Raw genomic sequence first — 27,679 nt, forward strand, 5'->3', positions numbered from 1 at the left:
TTAATTAGTGCTTGCAATAATCGCTTAATGCAAAAAGAATAGCTCCCTATTTTCCAGTAGTACTGTATACACATTCTGTATGCAATAGTTTAAATATCTTCATACACTACAGTAAGATTTCTGTGGCAGAATGCATACAGTGTTTATATAGAGAGAGGTCCAGTACACCTGTAGTGTGCATGCTACATGATGTTCTTCCAAAATCTTTTTACATACAGTATATTAGTTTGCACATCAAAAAAGCCAATACTTGGAAGTATAGATAAATAAACAGAGTTAGAGAAAAGGGAAAAGTAGATATTTTATTCTGCTTATCGCTCAGTGAGTAAAATCCGTTCGTCTTGATGGCTGAGCTCTCTCGCACTACTCTCCTCCTCGGGGATGGACAGGGCTGGCCGTAGCCACCTTCATCTTGGCCCTGGACGCTGGGTCTCAATCCAAGGCACTAGACGCAGAGATGACGGTGAGCAGGAGGAAAGATCTGAAGAACCGCTGGCTGGACTTCTTTGGTACGAAGAAAAGGTGAGCAGATTTGTACCCGAGGTGACCTTCTGATTCGCAGGCTTCTCCTGTTGTGAGACATCTGGTGGGGAGTAAAGGGGGGGCTAGTTTGAGCTGAGGCACTGGTGAACAGGAACAGACAGGAGACTGTGGTTTGAATTAAGACACTTTAGACACTCAAATAACCTACCTGTGCTGTTAGGCTTGTGATGGAGTGAAGTACAGAACTGTGGGGAGGGGGATGATCATGGTGCACTTGCAGTGAGGTGTGGGTGAGAATTACCCTGATGAATGTTTGCCTTGGTGATGTCAGGGTAGCATTTTTGCATTTTTACTGTGGCTTTACTGGAGTGTTTCCTGTAGTTTGCTATGGCTTTAGCACAGTTGTGCTCCACTAGGGCAGGTATGAGGACAAAACCAAGGTAAAAATATACCTGATATTCTGCTCCAGGATGTGCTGAAGCCACACCGAATTCATGCTCGATGGTTGGGATGAGGCTCTGCTGTTGGAAGAACAGAAGGGCTCTCTTCTCTGACTGGCGGCTTCCTTTCCCTGTGCTGCAGGTGCACCTGCTCGTTTTACGTGCTGGACGAAGGCTCCCGGCCCAAAACGCGGATTCACTCCTTCGAGACGGTGAAAACGCGCCGCATGCTGCACTGCTCCGACACGGTGGAGCAGCTCTGCACCTCGACCTGCTTCTCTCATGCCATGAGGTTCCTGCGCAGCACGCCCTGCCTGGCCAGCTTCTTCTGCAGCCAGCTGGGCACCGTGCCATGGGCCACCCAAGTAAGACAGCTTCACCGTCACCCCCCGTCAGGCAGCACCTGCTAATCCCATGACTGACGCTGCTCGCTCCCTCAAGCTTTGTGAACTTTTTGATCCATTGCTATTAAATCTTTGTCCTTCTCATACTCAAGCAATGCATCAGACACCCCTCTGAGGTTCTGTGGCCATTGCTTGTCGAGCAATCGCACCATCATCAGACACCGCAGAATTTCATCATCAGGAGAAGCGCGGCGGATTTCGCTTTTCCCGTCTATCTCTTCTTTCCTGCTTTTCCAGCAGGTTTTGTTTCGAGTTCAGGGCACCTTATGGGATCTCCCCTTAAACCATCTGGCTTGTCTGAAGTATCACGGTCTTTAGACTGCATGTTGGTTTCTTTGTGATTGAATTTTTTTTAAAAGTAAAGTTGCTGCTCAGTAATTGCGCAACAAATGTTTTCTAGTTTCCCCCTAATGCCAGCGGCTGCGTGCTGCTTGTGTTAGTGACAATGCTGCGGTTTGAAAGGCCGAAGTGCAGCTTGAAGCCTGCATGTCTGCCTGCTGCTCACAGGCCTGCTGTATTACACTCTGACTCTCCTTGGTTGGCTCTCTCTTCCCTTTCGATTCTTACATGAAGAGACATTATTTGCTGAGTTTCATGGCAGTTTCGGTGTGGAAACAGAATATTTTTGGTGGGACTGTGCGCATTTCTTTGATTTTACAGTGTTTTCTGCAATTCTTTTTCTTCCCCGTTTTGAATTGTGTGCTTGCATGTACAGTACGCATACTGTATTATACAACTGTGAGCACCGCATCTTTTATTGTTGCACAATCATCAAGCAATCTAAACGTAGCGCAGAATGTGTAGGAGCAGGGTTGTGGCTCTGGTCCTGTATGTCAGCCCTGTACTGTATGTCTGTCCACAGGTTGGACTTGTGATCTGGAGTCCGCAGTGTTTTCCAGCCCGTCTTGTCTGGCGCACGAAGTACAAGCTAACGTGTGAGAAGGGAAGCTATATCAGCTCATAGAGACTGTACCCTGGCATACTCCCCATGACTCTCCTAGTCTTCTAGCCTGTGCAGATTGGTGTTTCTGGGTCTTATTTTTCCTAATTTCTTTGGTTTAATGAAATATCCCACTCAAACATCTGCTTTAATCCAGACGGTATGTTTTCAGAAAATATTTATGCGGCTTTCAATGCTTTTGTATGAATCTCCCTCTTTTTCACTTTTAATGCTATTCAGGGAATCTATTAAGTGTTTTAACTAGTGAGTTTGGAACACTTTATAAAGAAATGCAATGTTAGAGAGGCTGTATTTTGGTGAAGTTTCCTGTTTTTATTCAGCAGTGAGTGTTGGAGGTATCAGTTCTAACGAAATATGTTTTTCTTTAATCTTCAAATGTCATTGCTTGTGTTGGGTGCACAGAGGAAGAGCCTGAAAGATCATGTCTTATTTTCTAAACTCATGGCCAACACTGATGCTGTCATTTCTTTGTGACCCAGAACATGTGGAATAAAATCATTCCCGCCTGATTTCTTTATTTTTTTGCCTCTTTGAATCAGGCATACGTCTGTTACCTGGTTTGTTCACACTTCAGGCTAGTACTGTGTGGTAGTCCTGCCAAGTCAAGTCAGAAAGCAGCCAACAGATTCCTTTCCATACTTCTGATGGTAATTAAATAAGATGCACTCAGTCTGGGAATGTGAACTCACTGGCATGAAAGAGACTAGCAGGCTAATAGGGCTGTGGGTTTCTAAGGGCCTGTAAATCTTAGAAGGTCTTTGGTGACTGCGAGGTGCACACATTTCAAGTTAACTACTTGGCGCCTGGCTGTGGAAAATACATGTTATACTGGAGGGTGTTGAAGATGACACTTGCAAAAGACTAGCAACTGTCTTGCAACAGATTCTCCTGAGAATGGACTGCACAGAAGACAGACCAGTGCTGACTGACAGTGGCTTTACATAAATTACAAAGATTAAGGCACAATATTGGCTCCCTAAAGATGGGGTTGCAAATAATCTTCATAGGGGCAGGTCACCTGATGTTAATAAATTTGTCAAGAGAATGGAGGAAACACAGGAAAGCGCAAAGGTGTCTGTGTTCTGAACTCGTACAGTAAGAAGCAGACTGTGTGTTGCAGCATGAGCAAAAATAAGCATTTGCAATTTAAAGTGCTTAATCTTCTGACCTGTTTGTTTCATTCAGCACAATTGCAAAACCCTTGCTCTGTCTCAGACCAGTTGCAAAGATCTAGAAGCACGATTTAATGTGCACTCGTTCTTAAGGAAAATAGACTATTTGTCTGCTGTGTTCAAACAAGAGCCAACCCAGAGCCTCTCTGAATTTAGGCCACCACTGAGAAGGTGACCTTCAGACAGAAGGCGGTATAGTGTGGAAAAAGATGGGCAGCATTTTTTCATTGATCTTTCAGTTCAAAACGCTAGCGCTTTACTGCTTTTCCTTCCTGTTTGCGGCGTGCTGTGGTTTTTTAATCAGCAGGCGGAAAACTGCGTCTCACCGGGTTTTGCAGCCTGTTGCTTTCAGCGGGGCGTCACGAACTGGAGATTCATGTAGGAGCCAGATTCCGTTGAAGAGCCTCGCGCATCCCTCCAGCTGCTAGGTTCTGCCATGGATTCGGGGGGTGTCCGGCAGGCCTGGGGGGGACATCTGAGCAGGCTGCAGCAGAGGGACTGTCCTGAGCCAGCTTGTCTGCTGCTGCTTCTGCCTCTGCTGTTGTCCTGCATGGGGAAAACAGGTCAGACAACTCAACTACCTTCCAGGGTTTTCTGTAGAGACAATCAGAAGTTAGTTCAGCATATTAGGCACCATACAGTATATAGTACTGTAACTAAAGCGTATTATTAGTGATTAAGGGTACTTGGAAAAACAACCCCAAATTAACGTTGTAGGATAAAATCAATAAACGTTAAGAATATGTTAACTAAAGTCAAATCAGAATTAGTGGGATACCATTGCCGTATTTTGTATCCTCAAAACTTTTCTTTTTTTAATTGGTTGTTATCTCCTTTATCTGTGCACAGAATACTTTCATGAATGTGTTAATGTGTGATTGCGCCCTAAAACATTTCAAACATGTTTTGAAAGTTAGCCATCATCTTCAAAATTAAACACCTAAAATTTCTAATGCTCAGTTTATCTTTTAATTTGCCTTGCAAAATAATGTCTCACTCTGCGTATTTTGTCACAGAGTACTGAAGTTGCCAGCTTTGTGATTTGCTATATAAAGATATGGAAATTTCGCTTCATGTCGATAGCCTTTACGTTCTAAATAGGTAATATAATCCTGTACAAGAAAATACACCTCCACACCTTTCTTTTTATTTTCATGCTCATTACTTTCAGTCTTTTTTGTGGATTCGAATTTGTTAACATTACCAAAATCATTTTTTTTTTGCTAGCTCAACATCTTATTACAGCTGCCCAATGAATCACTGTTTTTTTGAGGATTGAAATTTAGGAATCTGTCATCAAATTTTGAGTTTTCACTGAAATTGCCCTACAGTTCTTTGCCATTTCCCAACACAGCCCCTCGATATAAGATTGTACAGTTTCCAGATGACACTTCTTGATCTGAGCTGTCAGTGTCATTGGATTTTGAAGCAGTCCTTCGATATGTGCAGTATATTGGTGTGCTGGCTATCAGCTTTCAGTAATAAGAGGGAAAGCTAGAAAGAAAAGCTCCCACTTATATTTTAATGTAATATGAATACAGTACCACATAGAAATAAATAGCCTACCTTACGTAATTATCATATTTAGAAAAGCGTTTGTGCCTTGTTACCTCCAAAAATAACAACCACTGTAATTATTTAACATTTTACTTGTTTTATTCAATGTTTTGCATCACTCAAAATAGCTTCTCCCACATGATACAGGCAGTTGTGAAAATGCACAGTGATCTCGTAAAATTGGACCTGAATTGTTGTGGAATTTTCTCCTGAAACAAGTGCCTCTGCCTTGTTTCTGAAGACTCCAGTAGTACAAAGAGAAAGACATGCTTTTCTCCATACCGATATTTACACAACGTAGTTTTAATTCCTCATTTTGACCAGAAAGGTGTATTTGTTTCAGCAATACAGCAATACAGACATTGCACAGGCTTATTTCATTCTTAGGCAGGAATTTGTCTGTCATCAAGAGTTAAATAAGCTGTTAACTTTTCTCTGTTGTAAACATTTTAAGATTGTACATTTAGAGCAAATATGATGGCTTAATTTAAATTCAAATACAACCAACAAAAAAGAAAAACAAAAATGCAGTCATTTATAGCGAAGTGTATTAAAATATGACTTTAAACATGCACTCTCTAGTTAAGCTTTTAAGTTGTTCACACATAAAATAGAATAATTCTTTACATTTTTTAAATATATACAGTATAGATGCCATTTTCATATTGTGGACATATGGATAAATAGCTTTCTGAACTTTAGGAAGTTGGCAATGTGCTGTGTGGCACAAGAAATTGAACTTGGGTCATTTATTTCTTTCACACAGAAAGGCTTTACTTATCCCTTTTATTTTCCCCAATTTTAATTGGCCACTTTATACTCAGTTCAGACTGATATACGTTTTAGTTCTTTAAACATTTGTGTGTGAAAATGTTTTTCTTGACTAGTATGTTCATCACACTTAGCGTTAACTTTGTGATGAGGCACTGGGAGATTTTCGTCTTGGAGTGAAAATGAATCAAACATTTCTACGTGTGAAACACCTTAATATTTGAAAAACAGTAATACTTTTAAATTGTCCAAAAATTATTATTATTTTTTAAATAAACAAAGGAATAAAATAAACGTAGGAATTTAAATTTAAAATAAACATAGGAAATCACGAGCTGAGAATCATATGCAACTACGTCAACAGATGTTCAGCTCACTCGTACAAAGACATGCAAGTTTTTAGATTTATAATTGGCACAGAAAAACAAAATGCAGTTTTGTATTAAACGAGTGTGTAGTCACAGTTCATCAAGGGAATTGAATAATCCACATTCTGGATCTCCACTCCACTTAGTTTCTGTTAACTTTTTGTTTTCCTCAATCTTCCCCTCCCCAAAAATCTGCTTAGAGCCCGAATTCTGGTATTTACCAAGTTCATTGAGACCAGCGTGTGACGCTCACAGTCAATCATTCAGCACAGAACGCTGACGCTCCGGTGAATAGCTGACCTCCCTCCTGCGGAGGAGTGCTTTCTGCTTTATCATGACCTGGAATTGGAGTTGTAATGTGACCTCTAGAACTGCTCTGAGGACTACAGTTGGACTGGTTGCTTGAATTAACCTCTGTGCTCTTTTTCAGCCTGGACCCTGCCTCTCCAAGAAAGGTTTTATGCTGAACTGCACACAACTACTGCTCTGACTGCTGTCCGTCTCCATGCCCAGAATAACCCAGTTGCTTCTGTGACCTGGAAGAAGATCAATATGACTGGGAGCAATGCAGTCAATATTCTAATGCATATCTCCCAGTCTGACCCAATTATTTTTGGACAGTACAAAACAAGGATACAGCACTATTTTGATAACAGTACTCTGGTGTTGAAGGATGTGACAGACGAGGATGAGGGTCTCTATGAGGTCACCTGGGAGCTACAGAATTCAAACCTGATTAGAATTAATACGAGTTTGTCCATAATTCGTAAGTATTTCTTTTTTTATTTTTCTCTGTCAGTTTTATAGAAGAACATCAAGACATTTTTACAGAGATAAATAATTAAAAAAGTGCAATTAGTAAGATATATTTTGTTTTAGTGATACCTTATGTTTTTTTTGTAAACTGGGTGTATGTCTCAAGTAGTATATTTGTTTCATGACCATTAGAGACAAACGCAATCATACTAATGGGATTTATAAGTAAACTTTTATGTATCTTGTTCAATTGCCTTGACACATTACGGAGTATTGCTTATTTTTACCCAGAAGCAAGTATTATTCAAGTCAGAAAATCATTCTGCCACATAACGTCAACCTGTGCTGAGAGCTGTTTCTGTCTCCCTGCAGCCCCCCTCTCAGAGCCCAGAATCTCAGTTTCCTCGCCCAGCTCTCAGGCTGGGCTGACCCTGACTTGCCAGGTCACGGACGGATCCGGGGCTCCCTATTGGTGGCTGAGGGATGGCAGAGCCCTTCCCCAGGACGGCCGGCACTCTGTGAGTGACAGGAACACGTCTCTGCAGATCGGCAACCTGACGACAGCGGACTGTGTGTCCTACAGCTGTGTGGCAGCCAACATCCTGAGGAGCAGAGAAGCTCGCATACAGCTCACTGGTGAGCATCACACTGGTGGAGGCTGTGGTATGTGCTGCTATGTCCTGTAGGTGTCACTACAACCTGATTTATTTCAAAGAGGACAATATGGACACTAAATCAGTCTGGTCATTCCTGTTCCTGTTCTCATCCTGTTTACTTCAGAGTAGAGTGCAGAGTGCTGAGTTTATGTGAACAGAGGGCACATCATAGCTACTGTAGCAATAGAGAACATCAGCTAAACTGCACCTCTGCTAAATGGGATCACCTTTTTAAGCGAAGTCCATGCTCGTTGAAGGACACTCACTCAACCTTGAAGGATCTATCACTCTTATAAATAAAAGCCACGTGATGTCTACGTCTGCCTCATCCCATGTACTGTATGTTAAGGCTGTAAGAAACTGAGAATGCATGCTTTGTAAAATGGCCATTAAAAATAATCCCAGATTCTTTATGGTACTTTTTTGGATAATGTTATATTTAAATGCTTAAGTCTTTTTTTATTACTTTATCTAAGGGCTTTAGGGAGTGTCATTCGTTGTTGTTTAGTTTTTTATTTTTGATTTCCAGAAACATTTTGACAAACATAGCCTAGATCTTAGAGATTACTTGCACACATCTTTCTGAACATGTTACCTAGCAGGGCCCCCCTATCGGTGATTTTCTTTTAATTGTGATGCCACTTTGATCATTTCTAGAACTGTCATAGGCTCCAAGAGGTATTCTTTCAATAATAATTTGCCCCAGTAATAAAAAAGCTGATCTGTGGACTATTCTGGGGGATTGACTTAGGTTAGTTCAAGACAGAGTCCTGAGCTGGCGTGTACTCTACACATAGAGCTCCCTTCTGGATATCAGGTAAACTGATGAAACCCTTTATTCCCTTTTTAAACTCACGACACAATTTATTTTGTTCCAGCTTTACTGAGTGTATTTTTCTGACAGTGCCCTGACTTGGTCTATAATTATAACTCATTAGAATTATTTTTTCTTTTTTAATTTCAAAAACCACTGTGGGATTCTGTGACAGGTATAGAAGACTCTGTAAAAGTAAACATATTAGTTTTGAATTCTGGAGTTTCCTGGTTGTCCTTGTGCCTGCCTCAGTGTACCATTGTACAGATGCTGTCTGCAAAATCCTCAGAGCCTGTTTCCAAAGGAAGAGAACGCCGAGCAATCACGCTTCTGCTTAGCCTTTAGTAAATTCTTGAACTAGAATAATGAAATATTTTTCTTCTCTTCTCAGGTGAGAACTTCCCATTCTGTTCCCAAGCCTCAGGAGTGGCCCTGCAGCCCAGATTTATCCTGTCGATAGCAGCTGGATCCTTCTGTTTGTTGGGTTTGTGTGTTGTTGTCTTCTGTGTGAGAAAATTCCACCAAGGTAAGACTCACAAGCTTCTGCAGACGCCACGTTTCAATCCGTGTCATTTTTGTCAGTGATTCTGGTTTGACAATGATTTTTTTTCTTTTGGCAAGGTAGAAATACTGCATTGGCTCAGAGGTAAGAGAGACTGGGATTTTCACCTTTTCTGTTTGCAATTTGCAAGAACTGCTTGTAAGAAATGTGTAGTTTTTTTTATCTGTCACAGGAATGTAAATGTCCTTTCCTTAAACTCTGAATTCCTTATAGATCTTTGGAACAAAGACTCAATCAAACTAAGCAGAGGAGGTAAGAGCACAGACAGCTGGGGGGCAGAATGATTTGTTTAAATGTTTTGGTATCACATTAATGAAAAAAATAACAACTCTCTGAACATGTTCAGAATATGGGTAATTTTTTATGCTTGACTGTTTTTTAAAGTAGGGAACTGTTGATCAGTTTGATTTTTAAAGAGATTTAAAGTTTTTTTTTACTTGTTCTATGTTATTTTATTTTTGTTTTCCTTATCCAATAGAAGTTTATTCTGTGCTGTTTTTTTAAATCAAAGCTTGAGTGCTTTATGTTGGTTGTCTTTGTGCTGCTGTTTCTGCAGGGAGGAGGCTCAGAGAAAACCAGGGGCTCGAGATGATGGGTAGGAACACTCACAGGGAATGACATCAAATTATTTTGTAATTTAACTCCAGCTGAAAGAGAGATTAAAAATTAAAGCACCTGCATCCTGTTGATCAGCACCTGCAGAGATGCAGTAGGATCATCAGTTATAAACCTGTGAAGATTTATTGCTGCAAACAAGCGCAATATTATCTAGGTGTTGTTTGTCAATCAGTACCGTTTTGTGCTTAATAGAGATTGATGCTCTGTTTATGCCTGCTAGTCTGTTTTTCATCATTCATGTTAAATTTCCCATTTTTTCCCCTCACAGAGGAACACGTTTCTAACGAAGTGATTGACGAGCAGGTAATTAACTCTTAATTAAATTTCAGCCCGTATGGGAGTTATTAACAAATAACACTATGTCCTTTTTTACCTGAAGACTGCAGCAAATTTGGTCATTCACAGTGACACCCATAAATTACACACTACAGCTAAATTTATTTTGTTTTGAAGTCATACTGGTTCAGTGGTTACTTCGTATTTGTTGCACAGTCACATCACCCGTCATTTACTATGAGCTGTGAGCACCAGCTACAGAAATTCCAGGAGCTCATTCAATAAAGCAGAACGCTGGGCTTTAGAGCTGTCGGATGGCTCAAACTGTAGAGGAGCCCTCTGAGCCCGCGTGTCGTTAGTGTGTGTGCTTGGGTGTCATTGGGAGGAATTCCCCATGGAGCTCATGTGCAGCTGTGTCAGGCAGGGTGGGCATTAATCTGGCAGGACTCTCTCAGCTCTTCGCACAGCAGCAGCAGCAGCAGCAGCTTGAGAAAGTTGCCCTGCGCCCGCAGGCTCACAGCGATGACAGTGTCAGATGCGTTGCTTCTCAGTGCCACCTGTTCAGACACCGTGAAGCTCGGAGAGTGTCAAAAGATGAAAAGAGCGAGAGGCATGTTTACAGGTTCTTGGCATGCTCCTGGCCCTGCGATAGCACCTCAGAGTCAGGGCTCAGGGGGTGCAGAGAAAGCGCAGAGCGGGTGATGACCCCTTGAGCACCCCTGTGGTCTCTTTGCACTGCAGGGTGCAGCTGACCCCGAGCTCCATGCGCAGTACGTCTACCTGGGCTTCATGCCCTGCAGCGAGCGGCAGCGCTCCAGGCCCCTCGGACAGCAGCTCGACGATCTCGGCTATTCAACGATCGGACCGGCTCCTGGAGCAGCGCCGTCTCTGGACAGCAACACTGCCACATGGCCTGCACCCGAAGGCTTCAGTGAAACTGGAGCGAAGCTCCACTGCTCGAGGAAGTAAGCGACTGGAAAGGGACCCCTGAATGGCACAGATCCACAGGCTCCTGTATTAATGTTCTTGTTTCCCTCAACATACACGTGAGAGGTGCTTGGAAACGCCATCAGATGAGGCTTACGCGTCTATTTCTGATGTCATGTATAGTCAGTGGTTTGCTGCAAATGGCAGAAGGGCACCGTGACTTTCAAAGCTGCCATAACGCACAAGAGGCCACTGTTGTTACTGATATTTGCCACACTGCAGTGCCCTTTGGAAACATTGCTGTGATCAACACTCTGCCCAGGAAATCCAAATCCCCTGACGGGAAATTGGTGATTTTATTGCACTGTGCACCTGACACACACCCTGTGTACTGTATGTCACAGACCAATTGCAGTATAAGGCAACGGGCAAGGCAGGACCGAGCCTGCAATGACAATGCAGGGAGACACGCTGGTATTCCACTCTTTGCTCTGAACACTCTGAAGTAAATGGAAACAAATTCTGCAAAAACATATAACCCCATGTACTGTATGCTAGCTAACATAGTTTGAAATGGTATGTTTTACACGAGGCGTCTGGGGAGATTAGCCCTGGTGTGAGAGCGTTTGTGTCTGGGCGTGTCCAGCTCTGGACCAATGTCCTGTCCAGGCTGTACCCTGCCTTGTGCCTGTTGCTTGCTCACCTGCGACCCTGTGTGGGACAAAGAGGCTAGAAAATAAAGGGATGGATGTTGTCCTGTTCATGCGTAACTTGTTTGCTGGTGGTATTATTATTTAACAGTTTACATGAAAAGCAAATGTTCAATCCTTGTTTGCCCCTGGGTAGTATGATACTGTTAGTTATCTTTCCTTATTTTCTTGTCTTGTTTTCGGGATTTTTGAAACTTCTGTTGAAACCAAACTAGATTAAACAGCTATGCAGGACTAGCTAGGGAAATTGTAACAGCTTTGACCATTTCACTGTATGAGAAACTCTATCTGAAAACACGGCTTATGTATAATACAGGTGATTTCACAATGCTCAGAAATGGATTATGGAGCATGGATTGCATGTTTTTTATGGGAATAATTTGTAGCTTTGTAGATATGTCTTCTTTAGTTATTACGTGAAACAGATTAATGTGATAATCACAATGTAAGATATTTATACATAAACCTAATACTTTTTAAACATGGTGTTCTGTTATTTATTTTTCCTAATTTCTTCCGACATTGCGTGATGATAACTAAATCTAAATAAGTGGGTGCAGAATTAAGAATATGTACTTCTGACAGTTTGGGGTGTAACAATGTCTTAGCAACCTGTGGCTCTTTCCCTGAAAGTTAACTCAATGGATTTACTTTCGGTACAAAAACATTACAACATCATGGATTTACATTGAGAAGGAAACCGCATAAACTAACAGCTGCTGGATTAATACTACAATGCTGGCTTAATCCACACATTTACAGCACTGGACACCACACCTAGGCTCGACTCTATTAGATAAACTGCATTATGCACCACTCTCTGGATTTACCATAGTACACACCTGTATTAAAGACCCACTGGTATAGCTGCACCTAGGTTCTTTATCAGTATAGCGGTGAATTCCCCAGGAAAAGAGAAAAGTTCCGTCTGACTATCTACTGAGGTGGTAAAAGTAACACACTCACCTCCGTTTCAGGAGATCTTTCCCAGTTTCTGTAGCACCGGCATCACCCTGCTAGCAAAACATTGGTAAGGAAAAAGCTCCTCTTATTCCAAAGAAGATCTGAACTCTACCGATAGCTAAATACTTAATTTCACAGAGGTCTCAGGAGACTCAGTCCTTACGATAGCAAGCCACTTTCCTGTCTGTCTAGACGAGAAAGAGTCTCTACCTAAATCGCCTGTATCTTATGTCCCAGGTTTGGCCAGCCAGTCACCAGTTGCTCCATACACAGAATCGTGCCAAAAACATACTCAAATAACAACTCCGAAGGGCATTTCTGGAGAGAATAATACGCCACATGTCCGCCTTAAAAGTTCCAGTACTGAACTAAGAAAACACTTATTGAGCAACGTTATCACAAAGAAACAGCAAGATCTGCACAGGACACACTTCAAAAATCTTTTTGTCGTTTTGTTTAATTGTTTTTGTTTTATGATTATTCCAAGCCGCATATAGCATCCTGAAATTGCATGTTTAATCATGGTAAAATAGCTCGCTTACGAGTCGTGGAAAACTGTTGATAGCTGATGTGCCTTTCTCCTCAAGTAAGAAAATGGCTGTCAGAAGGTGACATTCATGTTCACATCAGCAGCATGAAAAAGACAGTTGCTTTTTTTTTCCCATCTCTTTCGGTGCACTTGGTGCTCAAGCTCCTCGCCAGCGATCTGTGGTGTCTGACCTCTTGTATCTGCGGTCGGAAGGAGCCTGTGCTTTGCCACACAGCAGCAGCTTCAGACACAAGTGTGGCCCCACGCACCTCGCTCTCACGGCGACAGCGGGCATGGTCTCCGTGGCTCAGCACAGACTGCAGGGCAAAGGAGCGCCCAGGTCACCGAGTGAAACCTGCTCTCAGCCTGCGCTGCTGCTGCTGTCCTGCCTGGTGAAAACAGGTGGGTGAGTCTCTGGGTTTCCACCAGTCAGCGGGCGAACCAGTCATAGGACTAGAAATACATCTCAGGTATGAACCTCTGACAAAACAGAATACTTTGATTGAAGAGCAGAACATTGTTGAAGCAAAACACAGGACACTATTAAAGAACGCTTTCCAGCGGCATGTTATTAGCCTCATGGCTGCAGTTTTGCCACTGTTCATTTTTTTTTAATGGCATTTTATTGTTCGCAGCAGCATTCAGGTTGACTGCACGTTGAAAGATCGTGTTGCACGGAGCTCTGCGGCCGGCGAGGACAAAGCTGTTGTGTGAAAACTGAATCCTCACGTTTTATGGCCTTGAAAACCGCAAGGAGTTAAAATTAAATTACACGTCGTATGGCAAGATTTCTAGATTAAAATTCAAATGTCTGCGTTTTTTTCTTTGAAAGTGTTCTGTATTCCTTACATTTACAAGAATGTTTTAGCCCCGGAGGGATGGATGTCTATTATATTATTAATATTATAATAATATGATAATATTAATCATTAATACATTTTATTTATAATATCATTAATATGTTAATAATCTGTTATTATTTGAGCTGCTTTCTAACTAAGCACATTCCTTTCCATCCTACTGTGTTCAAGGGTACAGGGTTCATCAGATCATCAGCTTATCTGAACTCGCAGAATTGAGTTTCCTTTAAAGCCAATTAATGACTTTAGATCTGGACACACAAGAAGTTCCACGGTTTAACGCACAGTGAATTGCACACTCCCCCTGTTAGATCCCTGGTTCGGTAGTTCCTTTGACAAAGCTGTGAGGTCAGAGATGGAAGGAAGATTTTTTGGACCATAATTTCGTAAATCGACAAAAGGGGACACTGTGCTGTATGTGGAGACCTTAACTGGATTTTAGTTATAAAGATACCCATGGAACTCTTTTAAAAAGCATAGGTACTAATGGTTGATGCATTCCAGAATTTATCAGACTGCCTTGCCTAAATTTATTATTTTATTTGAACTAATTCCTCACTCCTCTGAACTTGAAAGGAGAATGGATACAATTAGTTACAGCTCCTGCCTTAAAAACTGCATGGGATATGTAGTTAATATATGCTTATATAGAGCACAGCAAAGAGCAAAGTTATTTTACAAAGCTGTTTTGTTGTGTTTTCTACACATAAATTCACCTTTTTGTTTGAATGAGTGAGTCAGTAGGTGTGACACTTTGTTTAAATGTACCTTAGATTATTTTTTTATTTCTGTCTTTGTATTTATTTATGTTCTCCTTTGCTTGTGTACAAGATTTTACATGCATGCCTAAATGTTTGCATTGCCAGTGTGCATGACTTTGTCATCTGTCGTGCTTTGTGTAGCACTATTTATTGTTTCTTTGTTTCTTCTTTAGGAGAAGACTCCTGTCTGTGGCCCCACTGAGACAGACTGAGACAGTCCCTGGCTTTTTGGATTTTTCCTTGGACTCTGTCTTTTTTCTTCTTTGCAAAACATTGTGAGCAGGGTAAGAATGATCCTCATCAGACATTAGTGAGCAGCAATGACTGATCAACAAAACTTGTGAAATGATTTAGCTGTGTTTTTCTAACCTGTCTCAGACTTTAACCTGACTTTTGAATAATTAAGAATATCAGATGCAATCTCATAAAATAAGATTAGTTTAGAAATTATTTAAATATGTCCACCAAACTAAAATTATTTTATGAAAACAGCAATAACCAAGAGATACTTTAGTGTAGTCCTCAAAAACACTTACAAAATCAGGGATATTGAAAAACACAATTCACTAATGCAGCCTGGTATAACTGGAAACTCCAGTTTACAGTAAAAATTAAAGCCATACCTGTTCAACAAGCCTTTAGGTTTTCGTTGTTGTGGGCATTTTCAGTCAGCTAAGGTGCTTTTTCCTGTCTTGCATTTTTGAGTCTGTGCTGTGGTATATTTGTCTCTACATTCATTTTATACATTTATCTGAAAACCATTTGCAATTTTTTTCCTGCCCAATATTTGTCCTATTGCAATGTATACACATGTCTATGAAATGATGTGTACTGTATATCCGTTTGGAATTGGTATATTCCAATCAGCTTGGATTCACCACTGGTCCAGCAAGGGATGCATTCAATCAAACCTTATATGCTATTGTGCAAATTGTGAGTCTCGCGGTGCTCATGGTGCCATCAGGAGATGTGATGAGGCTCTCACTGACAGCATTGAAATTTCAAAGGTAATTTCTGAGATACAGCAATGCTAACATACCCTGGCTAACTGGAGCCCACCCAAATCCCTACAGCACTCCTTGACTAGGGCACTGCTTCTGTAGCAATGCTGGTCACAGTAAACTAATGACACCTAGCCGGCATGACACACGAAAGCTTGTTCACACAGCGGTGAACACCCATGGCTTCTGACCAGATAATTAATTTATTACTCTTTAGACTACTGTGCTACGCATCAAACATTATACATAAACAATGACAAAAAAATATCATGATTTATGATTTCTCAGTTTGCAGCCTGATCTTTTTTCTTCCTTTCTCCGAACCAGAAATGTTGCTGTGGATCAGAAGTGTTTATCTATTCACTTGCCATATAAAAACTGGGAGATCAACAGCAGCAAGTGGGAACAGTTGCAGAAAACTGGCCTGGCCACAGCAAACCTGATTTTAGTTTCCCAGTTCACCAGTGAACAAAGCAGCAACTAAATAGTTGACAGCGAATCGAACACATCTCTAAAGAGCTATGCAATGGCACAAAAGCAGAATGTGCAGCATTCTAAGCATGGTGGTGCTGCCTCTGCACCAGAGATTTATTTCATGTTATTGCCACTGTACTCCTTTACGGTGTGCTAAGATGGCTTTTTTTCTGCAGGAAGAAAAGCAGAATCAAAACAAGTGGACTCCAAAAGCACAGGTCAAACATTTTGCTTAGTCTTGCATCCAGCTTTGCATCATAGCTTAATATTGCCCAATAGTTTTTTTTATTCTGAGAAATGCAGTGTTGATTTGTCCTTTGTCTTTGTGTAATACTCTGCACCTACGTCCTCCTCTCACCTCTGCACGTTTCCAGTGTTGCACAATATTACCATGTAGGAGGGAAGTCCTGCAGCAGTGGAACATTCTGAGTATTTTTATATCATCTGAGTCGTACTGCTGAGACATCACAAGTCTCTCTGCCAAAAACCGGTTTAAAGGACAGAACACTCTTCTTGAGCTGTTTTCTGAATTGTGCAATGTCTGCACTTTAGATCAAGCTAGCAATGTGTGATTATACCCTCAAATTGTGATTTCTGACGTGCGATAATTTGAAATATCCTTGAAGTTATGAAGAAAATGCTCACTGTTGTTTAGAAAATCTGTTTCAGATGTTTACCGATGAGGTTTCTGGAATTTCATACAGTATGTCTTAAATATCATGACCACACTTCCAGTTTAGTTCCAGTATAGTGCTGTAGCTGTTTCTGTGTCTGCACTTCATGCTGCTGTGGTCTAATGCCCTCTCTACTATTGCTACAGTCAAGTTCATGAACATTTCATTTTCCATTAAGCTGAACATCAGGTACAAGCTCAGCTTTACATGAAAGGTCACCGTCAAAATTCTCTGCATCTCTTTCACTACTATCTTATTTTTAAATGTGCTGCCTGTGGCTTCATTTATATGTTTACTTTTCGTCATGATGACCTTTTTCTTTCAGGATGTTGTGACTGAAACACCTTACCTACATTTTCTTGAACTTTACTGTGTTTTTGAATTTTTTTTGCTACCTGAATAACTTTGCTTTTACAACGCCTTACAATGCCTTCACTGTGCTTTTTAATAACCTTCTCCATGCAGTGATGACATGAACAACGCTACCATAAAATTTGTCTTGCTGTGTAAAATGAAACAAGAGCATAGATGTTCAGTTCTTTCTTTGTTTTTTGTTTCCCTTCAGAGTACAAAAGTGTAATATAAAAAAAATATGTTGAGTAATTTTGAGGGACATTCCAGCAGATATACAACCTTAAAAGGGCCATATCTGTAAAGTACATAAAATAATAAACTTGTTTATAACCCATTTATATCTTTCCTTTGCAGCTTCCTTGAAAGATGGTCAATGAACCTTCAGGTTTTGGAACAGGGGGCTCACATCAGCTTCATAAAATTTTAATACCTATTGCTAAGGAAGAACTTAGCAATTATCATGTAGAATCATCAGTTCTCATTAGAATTCTCCCTCATTTGGCTGTTTTTTCACCAGAGTCCTCTAATTCTAGATAATGTTAGATAAAACTTGATTCCATGGATTTGTTTTAATTCAGATGATTCAAAAACAGCTCTTGTTAGGATGTTTAGATAGTAGTAGATGATACTGAAGACATTTTTTTTTTGCAGGAACAGTGTGTGCTCTTGCTATTTTTTTTGTATTAGCTTAGTTGTTGCAGTGTTAATATGATGAGTGGAATACATAAAGGCTTAAAAAAACTTAAGTTTTAATGATAATTTAAAAACGTTACAAAGGACGCAAACAAGAGAAGGATGTTCAGGTTATTTCAACTCTGTGGTTGCTACACACTTCTTTATCTGATTATCTCACCATACTTCTTTCATTTAGCAGATGCATATCGTCTTCAACTATAAGGCTGGGCAGCTTTTTCCAGACTCCCACAACCCTTTGTGTAAAAAAAAACTTCCTCCTGTTCTCAGCTTTAAATGCAATTCTGAGTAGTTTCCGTCTGTATTCTCTGGTTCGTGCTGCATGGTTATTTCTGATTTTACCAGTGCATTAGGGGATTTTCGATACTTAAATCAGGTCTCCTCTTTTCTGTTCGTGACTAAAGATATGTCGTTTTGTAGCCTGTTAGATTATGACATTCCTTTAAACCCAGGATTGTATGTTGTTACTCTTTGTTGACTAATTCCAGAACAACAGTAACTTTTTTGTAGCGTGGCAGCCAAAATGGTACACAATATTCTAAATTAAGGCTTGCTAATGCATTGTACAATTTTATCATATGCTCATTTAAATTCTTATCTTTTCTTGGCATATCCTACTACTGTGACTGCCTTTTCCATTGTTATCTCACATAGTCCAGGGGAGGAGAATGTCAACGTAGATCTTCAAGTCTTTTTCAGCAGTAGTTTCTTCAAGCTCTTCAAGAGTTTCACGTTCTATTTTTATAGTACGTCTTGTTCAGCTCTTGTGTACACTAAATGTCACTCTGCCCCTGTCTACATTAAATGTCACCTGCCAGATACTCAGTTTGGAATTTTGTCTGAGTAATTTTCGATTTCCTTTGCTGCATCTGCTGTGCAAATGAGATTTCTCCTCGTTTGTTATCATCCGATGTGTGCTTAACAGCCTAAAGCTTTGTTGAGTCCATCGTTCATTTTTGGTAAAACAGTGACATGCATATGCCATTATTTGTCCTTTTAAAATTGTTTTATCTTCATTTGATTTGCAGGAACGTTGGAGGTACAAACTCCCTTCATAGCGTGGCATCTCGGTGATGGGCATTCGTGCTGTGATATCCCCTGACTCCTTCTCGCAGAATCCCTGCCCTGCTGAGGGCCAAGGTGACCCAGAGACCCAGAGGCAGGGCTTGGGGCACAAGCCTGAACTCGCCCTGGGCACAATGGCAGTCCATTGTAGGGCCACACAGAAAGGGACTATTTGGAATAAATCAGATGCAGGCGAGCTGGCATGTTTTGGGGAGGCAGTGAAAACCCACACAAGCATGGAGAGAACGTATAAACTCCGCACTGAAGGCACCCCAGGAGCTGTGAGGCAGCTGTACTTCCAAGCTCCAAAATGAGAGCCAGTGCAACTTTCCATTGTTCATTTCATCACTTTCTAATTAGGCCCAAGTGGTTTTTTATAGTTTTTATAATCCCCACCTGTCTACAACAGACACATTCCATCGCTGAGCTGTGCTCAGAGCTGTTGGTGTCTGAACGCATGTCTCCTTAAGCCTTGATCTCGTTCTCATGATGGCAGTGATAGGATTAGATCAATGGCTGACCGTGATGCGTGAGACGTTCTCGTCACCACAGTCTCTGTAGTTTAAACCTATCTGTCTGTTGTGGAGAAGAATGGACATTGTTCTTCGAGTGGACATGCACACATTTGCATAATCTCACAACGCCTCGTCAGCTTGTGGTTTTGTGGAGGTGCAAAGAATAGAAAATATGGGCTCAGTGTTTTTCACACCTCTGGATCTTATCTCTGTTCACAGCACTTCCTGTTGCAATGTGATGTGAAATGCATGTAATTCTCCTGTAAATGGAGATTATTTCTAGCTCCTATATGAGCTATTATGAATAATGAGCTAGAAAAAACACCAGCTAAGGAGTAAGTACTAACTCACCAGATTCGTGTCTGAGTCATACTTACAGTAGCAGTGACGTGATGCAGGGCCAAATGTAAAAATGAAGTGCAATATGTAGTTCATTTGCCTTTAATATCGTGAACCATAATTCATAAATCTATGCTTAAAAAAATGCTAAGTGGCAGTCTTTGCGATCTGCTTCAGTGAATCTCTTAGAGAAACTCTTAACATGTTCTTTTCTCTCAGTACAGAAAGAGTCGTGAAAGTTGAAGGATGAAGATGTCTAGAGCTCCACATTTTCAGTTCCTGTGTTGTTGGCTGTGGCGTATGTAGGTGCAGTGGGAGTTATTTCTGCTCTTTGAAGTGTGAAATGAATAGGCTGAAAGTTTTGTGAATGTGTTCATCTTGCAACTGGGACACATAGATCTGGGCTCCTAATATATTTTATCGAGTTCTTGTTTTGGCCGTTTAGTCCAGTGCTTTTATTGCTATAGATACTCCTATTAAAGACTTGGTGCTGAACCGTCACACTTGGTCACTCTAGTCTAAATCAAATGACGTGTTAATGAAATGCGATGTTGAGAATAAAAACATTTGGGAAGGCTCACCCTTACTCCTGCGGCATGCTCAGTCGTGAACATGAGGGGCAGTGCCAGTATTTGTTGAAGAGATGGGCTTTCTTCTGTTTGGGACTATTGAGGAAAGGGTTAGCAAGTAGTTTGTCACAATTTCCTTTTAAAACCCTAAGTTGAACAAAAGCTATATCCCAGATATTGGTAAAATGAGAAGAAAAAGTTTTGTTTCTCAAGTCTTCTGCATATATTGTTCAAGAGTGGGGACTGGCAAAACAGGATAACTGTTACAATCATTGTTAAACCTGTAGGACATCTGTCAGGTACATCTAAATGGACATTTTCATTTTTTATTATTGATGAAGGAATTACATTCAGAAGACTAAAGAGAGGGCTTTAAAACATGTTTCATATTTCATGGTGGCACAAACACTGGTATCTTTGTTCGATCAGTTTCCTTTCCATTTTTACCTTTGATTTAAGGCCTTTTTTTCATTTTACATAAATGCGTCAGACAGCTTCTTACAAAACATTTTTTTCCTCACCTTCCACAGTCGAGAATCTTTTCTGTGCTGTTGGGTGTATGCAATTTCCTGTTGTCAAAGTTAGTCATTGTTTATTGTGAAGATGAGCCCAGTTGCATCTGAAGAATGAAAAAAAGGCCTGAAACGTGGCTCAGGAGTCAGTCTCTGAAAGAGGGGAGGAATGTATCCTACAGCTCAAAATTCAAACGCAACTCAAGGTCGCCCTTGATTCAAGGAAGCATGGCGGTATCTCTGAGTTGGCTTGTCTTTGCTGCTGTGGGCGGTAAGTAGCGCTTCTTTTTCTGAAAGCCAATAAGCAGTATTGATCATCTTAAGTTTTGCAGTGCAGTGTGAACTTGTGTTCATGCAGAGCAGACATTGTTTTAAAAACGTCGTGCGTCCTGAGGTGTGGCCAAAACAGGTTAAATTGTAAGAATGAAAATGTTCATTGAAAAGGAAAGATATCCAACAGACAAATGTATTTTGACTTTACTGTATTTTGTCAATGCAGGTGTCACGCGTGCTCTTGGATCTGCAACGAAGGACACCAGAGCACACGGCCTGCTTGGAGAGTCCGTACTGCTGGCCGTCAGCTACAACATCACACCTGGCTCATCAATCAAGTGGGTAGTGGAGAAGGCAAACTCTTCCCGCGACAGGCTGGTTGAGGGTAGCCTGGTGAATCCTGGTGTCTACAGTAATCGGGTGGAAAGGCTGTGGGAAAACGGCTCCCTCTCATTGACTAACCTGTCGCTGGCAGATAGCGGCATCTACACGATGATAGTAACTGACGCGCAAGGCAATCATGATGAAAGAGTGATTAACTTGACAGTCAGCGGTAAGTCAGAATTGTGTGGCTTTAAGTGTTTCTTTTATCAGAATTGTCAAACTAATTAAAAAAAACATTAAAAATGTATCAGACAAGGTATTATTTCCAGCATTTCTTGTTAAATCTGTTAATTCCTATGATGAATGGTTTTCAGACTAATTCACGTCCTCAGCCTCCTCCTTTCCATTATTTTGGTTCAATCACATCCTCTACAGTAGGATCACTGGTATTTAATTAAAACAAACTTATGAGTGTTTTTATTGAATTAATTAGAAGATTGATCATTTCTACTGGTTTTATTGCAGATTTATAGAAGCAATTCGTTGCTTTCCAAGTGGAAACAAATGAAACAAAGTACTAAATCTTGCACTGTAGATGTACCGTTTCATCTACATTATTTGCCATGGTACAGTAAATGGCACTTGCATGATTAGAAGAGAAACTCTTCTGTGACAATTGCTAGAAACATTTGATTTGTCTTTGAAAATTTCACCTCAGTGTATTTGCGTGCACTTGGATGACTTTAAAATGCCGCCGTCTTCTTAGGAGGAAAACCGGGTTTAGACCCTGCAGAGGTGGTGAAGGTTTTAGCACGGCCAGCAGTCAGCGGTCCGGCCACTGACTTTGAGTTCGTCCCCCTCTGTGTGCAGCGCCTGTGCGAGTGAGCTCGTTCTCCGTCTCTCCTCATCCTCCCCTTGTGGGGTGCCCCGTCAATCTCACCTGCGTCCTGTCTGGAGGGGTGAGCCCCCAGGTCTTCTGGCAGAAGGAGCAGTCCCCCGACTTCAACAGCAGCCAGGCCGTGCTGTCTATCCCAGCCCTGGAGCCCTTGGCGTGTGGGTGGTACACTTGCTGGGCATGGGATAACTACAGTTCCCACCAAGACAGCTACCGCTTGACAGGTAAGGACAAGCACACAGAACGATCTGTCCTGACTGGGGGGCGCACCAGCAGATACCCTTTATTCATCTATACAGGTAATTGAAAGCTTTACACCATGTCAATATCAACATTTAGATATCTATTTCAGATTTTAAATAGCTGAGATAAAATGCCTGGAAATGTTTATAATTATAGATATGACAGTGATGAGACAACAGATGCCATTTTCGATTTTGCATTTACTACAATAAATGTACGCTGATCAGTTGTGTAACTGACTTCAGGATTACTGCGAAGTAATGCCACGTCAACCAAAACGTTTGTTGCTTTTGAAACCCCTTCCCCAGTTAATTAATGTAATGTAACAACGTAAATTTCAGCTTCGAAACTTAGCAAATACACAGTAAAACATTTTTAATAGCGTCTTTATGGAGTCATTACTTCAATTAAAGGTGCCGATAGTGCACTCTTAGTCACTGTGGTGTGAGGGGCTCCTTTTTCGGTGTGCTATATAGTGACACATTATCCCAAAACAAGAAAGAGATCAAAATGTTTCCTTTGTATTTTCTTCAGGTACAGTAGGTTCTAAAAACTACAAATATGGAAAGTATCCAGCTTCATTCTTACTTAAATTAGCTTCTCAAGCCTAAATGTTTTCAACCTTTGTAGGGTGTACCATAAAAATGAAATGGGATTTCATTTAACATTCAAATGCAAGTATTTTTTTTCCAAACATGAGTTTGACAATAAACATTAAGTACTTCTCATACTACTACTAATAATAATCATCATCATCATCATCATCCCATCCTAATATCCTACCCTTCTTCTTGGGACCTGGCTCCCCATGACCCTGTATTGAACAGAACAGTGTGAAAAACGGATGGACAAGAAGATAAAAAAGAAAAAAAGATGAGAACAAAAACAGCCATTTTTACTGTGGTTGCAAATTATTGACAGCACATCTTACGCTTATTTTTCAGTTTGGTGTGGGATGAAGTCTTTGAGTTGGAGTTTTGTCCTGAATGATTTGCAATGTTTCTAACTTATCACACAAGATGTAGATTCTCACGGTCCACGCTGAGCTGCGACGCAGGAAGAATTCTCCTTAAAGCTTCTGTTGAAGCTGGAAACTGGCATTTATTATTTTTCATTTGTGCATTTGTGCCACTCCTGTGGCTGTCTCAAAACACTTCAAATTATTCCAAACAGCACCTCAATGGACACTCACTAAAGGTGCATTATTTGTTAAATAGAAGTTCACAGAACGTTTGTATCTTTGCAGATTTTGTATGCAGTGAAAATGTCAATACAAACATGTTATGCAGAGAACAAATGTTGTGTAAATATCGGTGGTCACTTTTACACAGTATATAAAACAGAAATATTAACAAAACATCAATAGCAATTATATACATTTGTTTGGTTTTGGCAACCTGTTTAAAGGACACAGATTTGTTATTGTATTACTTCTATTAATAATATTATTACTTAATAATGTTAATTAATAATCTATGTTACCATTGATAATGATTAATGATATGATTGAAATGTAGATTAATCAGGAAATATAGTCACTGTATGAGAACTCAGACATGCCTGGTATACAATCCCAGTTCTAGCCTCCTCTGTGGAGGAAGACATCCAGTGCATTAATAGATCCTTTCTGTTTTGATCGGCAAGTACTCTTTCCTGGCCTGGGATGTGCAGCATTCCGATAAAGACTTTCATTTCTGAATCACAGATGTAGTTTCGTGTAATGTGGAAAATCCTGTGAACTGAGCGTGCTGACTCACAGTAGAAATTAGTTTTTATCAGCACATCAGACAAGAAAGACAGTGGGTGAACACGATGAATGAATACGTCCCTTTTATTCCTAGCATTTCCCCAGTACTTTATTTTAGTGCCATTTACACTATAGTGTAAATGTATTTAGTAAAAATCATGCTGATTTTTTTTTTGTTCTGTGTTTTGATCTTTTAGTTCCAAGCTGCGAAAATGATTTCATTTCTGTCGTCATACCTATAATTGTGAGTGCCTTTCTACTTGTTGTGCTGGGGTTTCTAATCAAGAAGTGTTGTCACTTAAAACATCATAGCACGATCTCAGGTAAGACGTGTCAGGATTTTGTGTACTTTTATTTTTGCGCCTTGAAGAGAAATCTGTTCTGTTAGCACGGGGAGGAGCCGCCCGCAGTGGGCACTGAAATCAAATTTCTCCACGACATATCACTTACAACAGTTCTCTACTCCTCTTTCTGAATCTTCCAAATTAACTTTTGCAGTCTCTTGCACCCTTTATAGTTATTTCTACAAATCTGGGTACACAATTAACTTTTCTGCAAAAGCTTTGAAAAACATCCATCCCACTGACTCCTCTCCCCTCCTTCAGAAATGATTTTTTTAGATCAGTCTGACAGCTTTTAAAAAAAGAAAAAAATACAGATGATTTTGCTGCTCTTCTTGTACCTTGGAACCTCTTGATTTTCTCACCTTGACTGTTTGTTTGTTTGCAATACCTTGTGGTTAATTTCACACCTTTATGAGAAGTTCCAACAATTCACAAGCAATTATAAGCAGAGTACCACATTTCCTCTTCAGTAAATATTAGCTTTTTTTTCTCAGGGCATGTGCTTTGGATATATAACTCATAACAGATAAGATAAAAAATGTTTGCGAAAAGTAGTTATTGGTAAACATCTATTTGTTAAAAATCGCATAATCTGTTAAGTGATATGGGGTAATGGCACTGCATTTATGCATAAACAATAATTAGAGACAATTCTTGTCTGTATCCTGATCTACATATATGTGTGTATTTAGTGTCCAACATATTATTTATTGCCCACAATTTCCCTGTAGGTTTACTGCTGTATCTCCATTTAACTGTCAGCAGAATATTGTGCCGACAATATTTTAAAATGAGGGAAACTTGTTTTGTGGCATTATACTGTTACACTGGGAATCGATACAGAAGCTCCATGACAAGTTTATTTTAGAATACTTTTGAAAAGCATGGCTTAAAACAAAGCTCGCAAGGAATAATGAGATCCAAGAACATCCAAGACGCTTTGTGAATGTTGGAGTATTTTCTGGTTGGATAGTTTGGGTTTAGCTTGCCTGGTTAAGAGGCAGCCCGCTGGTCACAGGACGAGGAGTCTTGAGGGTTCCTGCAAAAGCATACAGTATACATACAGTATACATATAGCAGAAGCCAGTGATGATTTGATTTTGAAACAGCTGGGTGAATATTGGCTTTGTCTGTCGTTATCCCTCCTGAGCTTAATCCCATGGAGTCAGGATTTAGAAGTCCAAAGTGATGCATTCATTACCTTTATTTTTTTTATGCTTTCTTATATCGGTACAAAATCTGTTTGAAAATTAAAATGACCACATTTTTTTTAACAGAATGCAAGAGGAGAACGGATCCTACAACTATGGTAATGTTAATTATTTTTGTGAATATTGTTATACTAATGGTAGTAGAAATCTGAAAAGTGAAACTTTTCGGCTATTCAAGTTGAAGGCTCTGGGTTTACTAGAGGTTTGTCTTACAAATTTTACACACAAGTACAAAGTACAGCAAAAATTTAGCATATTTCTAGGACATCATTCTTATACTTTACAGATTGTCTCAGATGAAACATTATACAGGGTATTTGCTTTCTAGTGCATGAGTGAAGAAACAGAAACGTTGTGCAGTATCTAATGGTATAAAACAGTTTTAAAATGTGATGAGGAGAATGCATCCAAAAAGAGCAGAAGAACGTCACTGAGCAGTTGAGGCTGCGTGTCTCTGGTTAGATTCTGACATTACTGGACGGTAGCGGGTTCGAACCCCGGGTGAGATACCTGCTGTTATACAGTATGAGCGCGGAACTTCGAAGGATACTGTTGGTGTGAAGCTTCGGATAAAGGCATCAACCAGATCAATTAGTAATTTCTGATGGAATGCCACTGCACTGTTTCTCAAGTCGCCTTAGCTGTGACTGAGATAGCGGCGACAGCAGCTGTGCACCCACACTGTGGAACGCTTTAGCACTTTAAAGAGTGGGGTCCTGTGTCTATTTAAACTTAGTACGTTTGGCGAACTGGCTCATGATTTCCCCTTTTAGCTCTGTGTGTTTTTCGGTTCCTATCTTCATGTTCATGGGAAAGCCACGAGGAGACCCTTTATTAATCAGTTTCCCCCCCTCTGTGCGCCGACAGGCTCCGTCCCCGCTGAGTGACACGGTCACAGATGTCCACTATGCTGAGCTGAGTTTTCAGGCCCGTGGAAGGAAGCCTCCTGCCTCCAGCGTGTGCACGCCTGCCGACCCCTGCGTTATCTACTCTGAGGGCAGGGTGTGAGCCCAGCCCAGACAGAACTGCCAATCTCTGCCTTGGTCTGTATACACTAGACTGTACTGCTACTGATGATGGAAGACCTGGACTCCACATCTGTTTTTCAAGAATTTGGGATGTTTTTTCTATTTTTGGTGGAATTCCTGGTTTGAAATCCGCTGGAATTATTTTTATCATCATTATTGTTTTTTCAGCAGTCTCCATTTGTACCATATACTGGTTATTTTACAGTAGAATTACTGTCAAATGTCTTAGCCCTATTGATTCTTTTTATTACCTGTACTTAAGACAGCGAAATAAAAAATGCAAAACTATATGGTTCTTGATAGGTTTACCACTGCACACAGTATTTAGTGATAAAGAAACAGTCAAACGTTATGAATTCATTCAGGGAAAATGGAAGAAAGCCATTGGCTCTTGCTGATGAATTTTGTTAGAAACGGATTTTGGTTTGGGGACTGCTTCTACTGCTACTAATTCCTGTAGTAAAAAGAAATAATAATCCCTTTTGTTTCATGGAACATGTGTAAAAATAGCTCCCACATCGATTAGGACCCTAGCTGTGACAGAATACGAAACGACAAAAAAAATGACCTCGCGGGTTTCTTGTGACAGAATTTGCAACAAAGGTACATTACTTTTTTTTCAGAATTTTATAGTGCTTTGCCATTACAACGTAGATTACACAAGCGGTTACAATTGAGTAGAGGCAATCCAGCCCTTCTGGCACATTCGGTACTGGCAAATAGTATCTTATTGATCTAATATGATTTCCTTTGTGGGTGGCATGGTGGCACATGGTGGCCCAGTGGTTAACATTGCCGCTTCCCAGCGCTGGGTCCCTGGGCTCCTTTCT

General features: G+C 40.5%; 2 protein-coding genes across 4 annotated transcripts; both read left to right on the forward strand.

Annotated features, from left to right (window-relative positions):
- Window positions 1–3,654: 3,654 nt before the first annotated feature.
- Window positions 3,655–11,958, forward strand: LOC148816886 (hepatic and glial cell adhesion molecule-like). 3 transcript variants are annotated; one of them, XM_088939348.1, is made up of 9 exons: window positions 3,655–4,023; window positions 6,587–6,922; window positions 7,285–7,548; window positions 8,774–8,908; window positions 9,004–9,028; window positions 9,158–9,196; window positions 9,501–9,539; window positions 9,831–9,865; window positions 10,580–11,958. In XM_088939348.1, exons 1-8 carry the CDS (start codon window positions 3,897–3,899, stop codon window positions 9,844–9,846), a joined length of 981 nt encoding a protein of 326 aa, XP_088795474.1. In that variant the 5' UTR covers window positions 3,655–3,896; the 3' UTR covers window positions 9,847–9,865; window positions 10,580–11,958. The 3 variants fall into 3 exon arrangements, with proteins under 3 accessions (XP_088795474.1, XP_088795473.1, XP_088795472.1); XM_088939347.1 differs by having other exon boundaries at window positions 9,008–9,028; XM_088939346.1 differs by having other exon boundaries at window positions 9,008–9,028; window positions 9,158–9,195; window positions 9,491–9,539.
- Window positions 11,959–18,290: 6,332 nt separating this feature from the next.
- On the forward strand, window positions 18,291–27,135 carry LOC148816887 (basement membrane-specific heparan sulfate proteoglycan core protein-like). Its single transcript, XM_088939637.1, has 8 exons — window positions 18,291–18,530; window positions 18,813–18,924; window positions 19,923–21,055; window positions 21,284–21,610; window positions 22,252–22,500; window positions 24,464–24,589; window positions 25,888–25,919; window positions 26,689–27,135. The coding sequence occupies exons 3-8, from the start codon at window positions 20,899–20,901 to the stop codon at window positions 26,827–26,829; spliced, it is 1,032 nt and encodes a 343-aa protein (XP_088795763.1). The 5' UTR covers window positions 18,291–18,530; window positions 18,813–18,924; window positions 19,923–20,898; the 3' UTR covers window positions 26,830–27,135.
- Window positions 27,136–27,679: the final 544 nt, after the last annotated feature.

Source organism: Atractosteus spatula, chromosome 22 (genome assembly GCF_055471065.1).
Source record: "Atractosteus spatula isolate fAtrSpa1 chromosome 22, fAtrSpa1.hap1, whole genome shotgun sequence".
In the NCBI taxonomy this organism is placed as follows: domain Eukaryota; kingdom Metazoa; phylum Chordata; class Actinopteri; order Semionotiformes; family Lepisosteidae; genus Atractosteus; species Atractosteus spatula.

Excerpts from the sequence above, each read along its gene's own strand:
- LOC148816886 (XM_088939346.1), top strand. The coding sequence starts at position 3,897 with ATGGATTCGGGGGGTGTCCGGCAGGCCTGGGGGGGACATCTGAGCAGG. Across the intron at positions 8,909-9,007 it reads TGTGAGAAAATTCCACCAAG|AAATACTGCATTGGCTCAGA; the intron begins GTAAGACTCACA and ends TTGGCAAGGTAG. Across the intron at positions 9,029-9,157 it reads AATACTGCATTGGCTCAGAG|ATCTTTGGAACAAAGACTCA; the intron begins GTAAGAGAGACT and ends AATTCCTTATAG.
- LOC148816887 (XM_088939637.1), top strand. The coding sequence starts at position 20,899 with ATGAAAAAAAGGCCTGAAACGTGGCTCAGGAGTCAGTCTCTGAAAGAG. Across the intron at positions 21,611-22,251 it reads GATTAACTTGACAGTCAGCG|CGCCTGTGCGAGTGAGCTCG; the intron begins GTAAGTCAGAAT and ends CTCTGTGTGCAG. Across the intron at positions 24,590-25,887 it reads ACATCATAGCACGATCTCAG|AATGCAAGAGGAGAACGGAT; the intron begins GTAAGACGTGTC and ends TTTTTTTAACAG.